Source organism: Primulina huaijiensis, chromosome 16 (assembly GCF_012295235.1).
Source record: "Primulina huaijiensis isolate GDHJ02 chromosome 16, ASM1229523v2, whole genome shotgun sequence".
In the NCBI taxonomy this organism is placed as follows: Eukaryota; Viridiplantae; Streptophyta; class Magnoliopsida; order Lamiales; family Gesneriaceae; genus Primulina; species Primulina huaijiensis.
The window spans coordinates 1,373,494-1,380,805 of record NC_133321.1 but is presented as its reverse complement, the minus strand read 5'-3'; the positions used below and the strand labels follow the sequence as shown (position 1 = coordinate 1,380,805).

At 37.7% G+C, this 7,312-nt stretch overlaps 1 protein-coding gene across 1 annotated transcript; it reads right to left on the bottom strand.

Annotated features, from left to right (window-relative positions):
* Positions 1 to 1,240: 1,240 nt before the first annotated feature.
* On the bottom strand, positions 1,241 to 4,831 carry LOC140961697 (uncharacterized). Its single transcript, XM_073420360.1, has 3 exons — positions 4,413 to 4,831; positions 2,248 to 2,405; positions 1,241 to 1,503 (listed from the first exon to the last, which is right to left on the bottom strand). The coding sequence occupies exons 1-3, from the start codon at positions 4,829 to 4,831 to the stop codon at positions 1,241 to 1,243; spliced, it is 840 nt and encodes a 279-aa protein (XP_073276461.1).
* Between the last annotated feature and the right edge of the window lie 2,481 nt (positions 4,832 to 7,312).

The window sequence follows — 7,312 nt, the reverse complement described above, 5'->3', positions numbered from 1 at the left end:
AGGGTCATGTCATGGTTGGGATTCCCACCCATATACAGTTGACTGCTCACAGTGCCCAAAATCGTATGACAACCAACACAAAAAAACGTACTCGAACGTATTTTTCAAAAACGAAGAAATATGCATAACGAAATTTAATATTTAAAACAAGCCCACTTACAGTATATTTTGGTGCCAAAAACGTGAAGTGCACGACTTTGGATTGGATTGCTTCTTGCTCCTCGTTCGGGCAGCACTTTGTCTCACGATCTAAGCTAACTTCGGGACCATTTTTGAGTAGAGTTTTGGCTAGGGAGAAGCTGCTGGAAACTCGAAATTTGCAGCAAGGAATTTCGAAATTAGGGTGTAGAGAATGCTAGGTATGGTGGTCTATTTATAGGGGAGGAGGATGGAGCTCAATATGGTAGTCCAATCATGCCCAAAATTGCTCCAAATCTCACAATATTTGACTCCAACCCTACCCTTCCATGGCTGATGATTTTCTTCTAAATTTAAGTTCCTAATTTCCTAATCCAACTCTTGATTTACTCGAAAAATATGGTGCAAGGATTTCTTCCATTCTTCTAGCTCAAGTTGCATACATTCAATATTCAAGCACACCATATTTAGGCAAAGTTATAGGGGATTTCGAATTTTTGCAAGGTACATGTATTCCTTCTTCCAAACCTTGCATGATATCTCCCAAATCTTGCAATATCTTCTACCTAAATTTCAAAAATTTGCTTGTACAAGTGCATGTATTATTATTTTGATAATAAGGATTTCCCATAAAAATATTTTCCAATATGTATATCTTATTCTAATGAAATCATCAAAATCCTAGGCTCTTAAATTTCCTTACAAAATGTTAATTAAAAAGGTTTGAAAAATCCAGTTCTTACATCCCTCCCTCCTTATGAGAAGTTTCATCCTCGAAACTGGAATTGGCTTGGTTTCTAAATAGGTAGGGATATTCCTTTTGCATCTTTTCTTCAACTTCTCAAGTTGCTTTCTCGCTCTGTGTGGTTGGACGACTGCACTTTGACGTAAGGAATGGTACGTCGTCTAAAAACTTGTTCCTTGGTGTCCACGATTCTGTGGGGACTTCTTCGTATTTCAGTTCTTCTCCCAAGTTTCCTTCGATCAAGAGCGGTTCTACTTCCAACACGTGACTTGGGTCCGGAATGTACCTCCTTAGTTGGGATACGTGGATCATATTGTGGATCCATTGACATGCTTGGTGGAAGTGCCAGACTGCATGCTAGCGTGCCCACTTCTCCAATATTTCGAAGGGTCCAACATATCGAGGGTTCAGTTTCCCGGCTTTACTGAATCGGACAAATCCTCTCATAGGCGAGACTTTCACATAAGCCTTCTCGCCCACATTGAACTCTACAGGCCTTCTTTTCAGAACTGCCCAGCTCTTCTGTTGGTCTTGAGCTGCTTTGAGCTTTTCTCGGACAATTTTAACTTTTTCCACGGTCATCTGTACAAGCTCAGGTTCCACCACGGTTTTTTCTCCCACTTCATCTCAATACAGTGGTGATCGGCATTTCCTCCCATACAGAGCTTCATATGGTGCCATTTCAATGATGCTGTGATAGCTATTGTTGTATGCAAACTTAATTAAGGGTAGATGAGTGCTCCAGTTGCTACTGAATTCGAGGGCGCATGCTCGCAGCATATCTTCTAAGGTTTGTATTGTAACGTCCCGAAAATTTAAAAGTCCACGGGAATCACATGGATGCAACTTATTAAATATCTTTGGTATTTTATTAAATTGTTTTAAAGCAGTAAATGCATGTTTATTTCATTAATTATGTGTTTAATTATTTTTATGCATTTTATACATAATTCATGCATGATATGATTTAATTCATGAAATTAATGCATTAAGATTTCTAGATGCATTTCACGATCGAACGAGGATCGGAGACCGGAGAATTTTCAAGAAAATTATTTTATTGCACGATTTATTTTTATAAATTAAGTTAAGATGTTTTTAAGGTTATTTCTCAAAAATGGGATTTTATTTGGGTATTTTTACTCGTATGATTTTATTTTTAACAGTACGCAAATTTTATCAAATCGGAGGACTTTTTAAGGGTTCGGCTGTCATTTTCAAAACCTTTTCAACACGAATTATTTTACGGGAGTGCGTTAAAATCTAATGGGCCTACTTTTAATTATTGGGCTTAATCATCTTGTTAACCTTTTAATTTAATCGATTCAGGCTCATTAACTATATGATTATTATATAATTATCACCTAAATCACTAATTAACCTAAACCTAAAAGCACACCAGCTGTCAACCTTCCCCCAGCTACAATCTCCCTCGATTTCAGAGCACACCAACGAAGAAGCCTCGGTTTTTGGCTTGTCTTTGCAAAGGAAAAATCCATCCGAGTCCCTTGTCTCGTTCTTGCTATTCAAATAATCAGGCATACCATGTTTCGTTTTCTTTCGGCATCATTCACGCTGTAAATAAGCTGTATGTGTGTGTGTTCGGTTCAAATATTTCAGATCTTGCATATACCATGTTTATGTCTTCGGGTTGTATGGTTTCATTGCATAACCTTTCACTACTCACGTTTTTGTCCTGACTCTGTGCGAGGATGCTGCTGATCTGTGGGTATGGGAGACTATAACATCGAGGATGATTTGATCTTTGAGAGGGAGTCGAGATCTAAAGGGCAGGCTTGTGAACCGTGAGGTTTAGAAGGTTTCGGTGGTGTTCGGGGAAGGTAGCATGCGAAAGGGGAGGGCTGGCTACGAAAGGGTCGATCTAAGGCCTAGACCAGACCATGTGGGGTTTGAGTCATGGCTGAGGAGGTCTCGAACGTGGCTAGAGTCACCCTTGAAGTCGATCTATCGTGTGCTAGGAGAAGGAGTCGCAGGATGGCTCATCTTGTGTACTAGAGATCGGGTTGGAAGAGTGGGCTGCATGGGAGGCTAGCCGTGAGCTCTTTGGGTCCAGAGGGGTCCAAGGGTGGTCTAAGGTAGGCTGGCTTGGGGCTGCAACGATCGATCTTGGAGCTAGGACCGAAGCATGGCAAGTGGGACGCTTAGGGGTGTCGAATTAGGGAGGCTCGATTTTCCAGCAATGTTGAGTGGTGATGGCCGAGAGTTTGAGACTGAATTCTAGGTGGGTTAATGTGACCAATGAGTGCCCTAAGTATGGTAAGAAGTTGGGAAAATTTCGGGTGACTTTCGAGTCGATTCGGGTTAAAACTGGGACCCCGGTCCAAGTTTTAAAACGAATCAATTAAATTAGTTTTTTTTTTGCTCAAGTTTACGTCTAGGAACTCTTTTAATTATGTTTTGAGACATTTTAAGGAGTTTGGTAAGCTTGGGTCAATTTTAGAGGTCCATGGTTAAAACAAGAATTTTCGGGTTTCCAGGGGCAAAATGGTCATTTTGCACTCGGGGTGAGATTTTTGTTCTGGCAACGACCTGAGCACAAATATATGATATTTTAAATGTTTATGCATCATTTTTACAATTTTACGCAATCATGATAATTACGTTGTATGTTTGGTTTAAAGGAAAAGTCGCGCATATGCGTGTTTTTATTAAGTGATGAAAATGATGATATTTTTGAAGGATGTGATTTGGTTTTGACTGACGATGTATATGTATACGATGACATGAGAAATGATGAGCTGAGGCCCGGGCTCAGTGGGCGGGTAATGCTGTCGCTGATGTCCCCCGCCGCCGGGTACCACGGTTTTTATAGATGGATCCATCGATTGAGCTAATACGAAAGTCACAACTAATGAACTAAATTCGATTAAAAGAAAATGTATACGTATATGATGTCACGAGATGACATGCTTTGACACGATATGATTGTACACGACACGTTTACATTATGCTTTAAAGTTCATGAAAGATATGTTGAGTATGATATTTTTCACTGCTGTGTGCAATGTATATGTATTTGTTATTCCTGGTACAGGTGTGTTGAGTCTTTAGACTCACTAGGCATTTGTGATGCAGGTGAGCTTAATGATGAGGAGGCTGGAGGTGCCGAACTTTGGAGTAGGCAGACTTGGTGTGGTGACACGACCCGAGGACCGCATGTTTTCCGCATTTTTATTATGAGATTTTGAGAGGAGATGAACCTTTTTATACGTTGACGATTTTAAGATTTTTATTCGTTTATGTTTACGTTTGATTTTGGAGGAGTTTGGAAATTTTAAAACTGCGCTATTTTTATTGTCAAATATTAAGATCATTTTTAAATGTTATTTCGAAATTGGAAAGCTTTTATTTTTTTAAAAAAAATGTCCAGTAGAATTTTAAAAATGAGCGAGACGTTTCATGTATTGTCCTGTCAGTTTGCCCATAGGTTTGAGGATGATAGGCCGTACTAAGGGTCACTTTCGTTCCCATGGCCTCTTGAAAGCTCTTCCAAAACCACGAGACGAACCTCGGATCTCTATCAGATAAGATGCTCACTGGCACTCCATGCAGCCTCACAATGTTGTCCATGTACAGCGAAGCCAGCTTGTCGAGATTGTAATTCATGCGGAAGGGTAGAAAATGCGTAGATTTCGTGAGTCTGTCTACGATTAACCATATACCTTCGTGGCTTTGCCTACACTTCGGCAATCCAACCACAAAGTCCATGGAAATATGCTCCCATTTCAATTCAGGAATTTCCAAAGGTTGCAGTAATCCTCCAGGCCGCTGGTGTTCTGCTTTGAACTGCTGACATACCTGACATCTGGAGACGAACTCCGCTACATCTCTTTTCATGCCATTCCACCAAAAATTATTCTTGAGATCTCTGTACATCTTTGTACTGCCTGGATGGACTGAGAATTTTGACTTGTGCGCCTCTGCCATTATCTCTTAGCGAAGGTTATCGCTGTCGGGCATACACAGTCTTCCTTTCATCCATAAGACTCCTTTGTCGTCGATCTGATGATCTTGAGATTTCTCTTCTCTGAATTGCTCTTTAAGTTTGGTCAAATAGTAATTCTCTTACTTCCTTTCATCCATATAAATATTTTCCAATATGTATATCTTATTCTAATGAAATCCTCAAAATCCTAGGCTCTTAAATTTCCTTAAAAAATGTTAATTAAAAAGGTTTGAAAAATCCAGTTCTTACACCGCCCCCATGTACAATGGAGAGCTAAAACTGATCAGTCGACCAAATGATGATATGATTACAGCTAGTTATTTTCAAGGATCAAACTTCACCCAAAAACGATATATGACGATGGAAAGCTTTACTATTTAACGATTTATGATTTATTTACGCTTACAAATTTATGCTAGCTATTTTAAATAAAAGTATGCTTTTAATTTATGTGACTATATATGTATTACTTGCTACGTATGGTTAGAACGTGCTGAGTCATTAGACTAACTAGGTTTTGATGGTTGTAGGTGAGGATGATTTTGAGGGAGGCGCTGACGCTTAAGTGGATCGAGTCTGGCAGTACACTCCCGATGGACTTTTATTTTCCGCACTTCTTAGTATATAAAGTTTTTATGAAAAGATTTTGAGGATTATTTATTTAGAGATTTATGATTTATTTTGATGTTTAATTTTGGAGTATTTTAAGGGTTGAAGTATGATTTTTGGTAATTGACGATTTATAGATTTTTATGCATTTAAAACTTTTAAATGTTGAGTTATTTTAAAATGAGTGTTTTGAATGTTACGAAAAAAAAATTTAGTAGGATTTTAAAGTTAAAAAGTAAGGGACGTTTCAGAAGACAATTTCATTCCAAGTCTCAAATGATCCTACAATGATTTATTTTAAAACTCTCTCAAGAATTCAATGAATCTGATCTATGTGAAGATTCCATTCAATGATCACAAAGAAATTTGAAGAGTACCTTAAGAAGATAAAAGATAAGAAGAAAATTAACCAACCATCCAAACTACCAAGTTTAGTTGCCCCAGAGAAAAATAAGATATTCTCTCCCATTCAAGGATAGTTTCGACCGAGGAATGTAGGAAAGAATTAATCAATTGTCAATAGGTTAGACTCGGTTCAATGCAGAGAATGATCTGATTTTGGATATTATGCAAATGAGTGTGCTAATAGACTTCGCAAAAACAAAGAATTGAATGTCTCCTTAAGTGATGATGAATCTGACAAAGAACAGGAATCCAGTTAAAGGGAGAACCATACTTCTTTTTTGTACAATTGGATAAGAAACGTTCAATGAATTTTAATCGACTGGTGTTGCCTTTGGTGTTTCTATCACTTGGTAGGAACACCTTTCCAGATTTATCAAGCCAAAGATGCCTCAGTGCGATAGCCTCTACTGATTCAAGCAATCTGGAGACTCTGAAAATAGAAGAAGAAAAAATCACCCTAAAAAGAATACATAAAATTTATGAGGAACTATATGCTTATCGGATCAAAAGAAACAAACTAAACTCGACTCTCTCAAAAGGAGGATCGAGCTAAAAGGTTGTGTGGCCAGACTTCAAGTGATGTTATGTAAGAAGGACTTCGAGTTGTGCAAGACAAAGGTTGAACTCGAAGAAGCTACAGAGACACTTGCTAAGTTCAACTCAAGCTCATCCAAACTTGACTCTATATTGATGATGGGAGAGCTAAAATTAAGCTCGTGATGTCTGAGAAGAAAAAACTGAAATGCATGTTGTATTATAGTTGCACATTGAACAATAGTGAGTTCTTTCGAAGGTGAAAGCCCAAGACATACACCCAATGTTGGAGAAGAGGAATAGTATGGTGATTTCAGGAGGACAAATTTCAGCAACAGTAGTCTGGTTGTTCCTAAAACTCAGATGTTGTAATGTCCAAACTGCAATAATGTAATCCAACTGCATGTAAATATAAGAAAATGGAAAATGCTTACCTTTTTGTTTGGATGGAGCAACTCCCCAACCGCATAGAGGTTTCTTATGGCATCGAGTTTTTAATTAAATCATTTTAATTGCACTAATTAAATGTGGTGGTCATGTTTACATGTTTAAAATATGATTTTATTTTAAAATATGACGGAGACCGGAGACTGTAAAGGGAAAATATTTTTATTAAATTATTATTTTATAAAATTATTTAATATATGGCATATTAAATATGAAAATTTTGAAAATGGTATCTTTTGAGATGTTTTTACAAGCCGAGTCGTAGTTTAAACCGATAATTGATTTTTGAAGAAAATATCGAATTTTTAGAGGCTCGGTTAATATTTTCAAAAATTTTCTTAGATGATATATTTTTCCTACATTATAATGGGTCTATTATACCGAGGTTATTGGGCCTAGCTTTCTACCCAATTATTTATACCAAAACAAGGCTTCCAAGCCCTAAACCTACACACAAAACTCAAGCC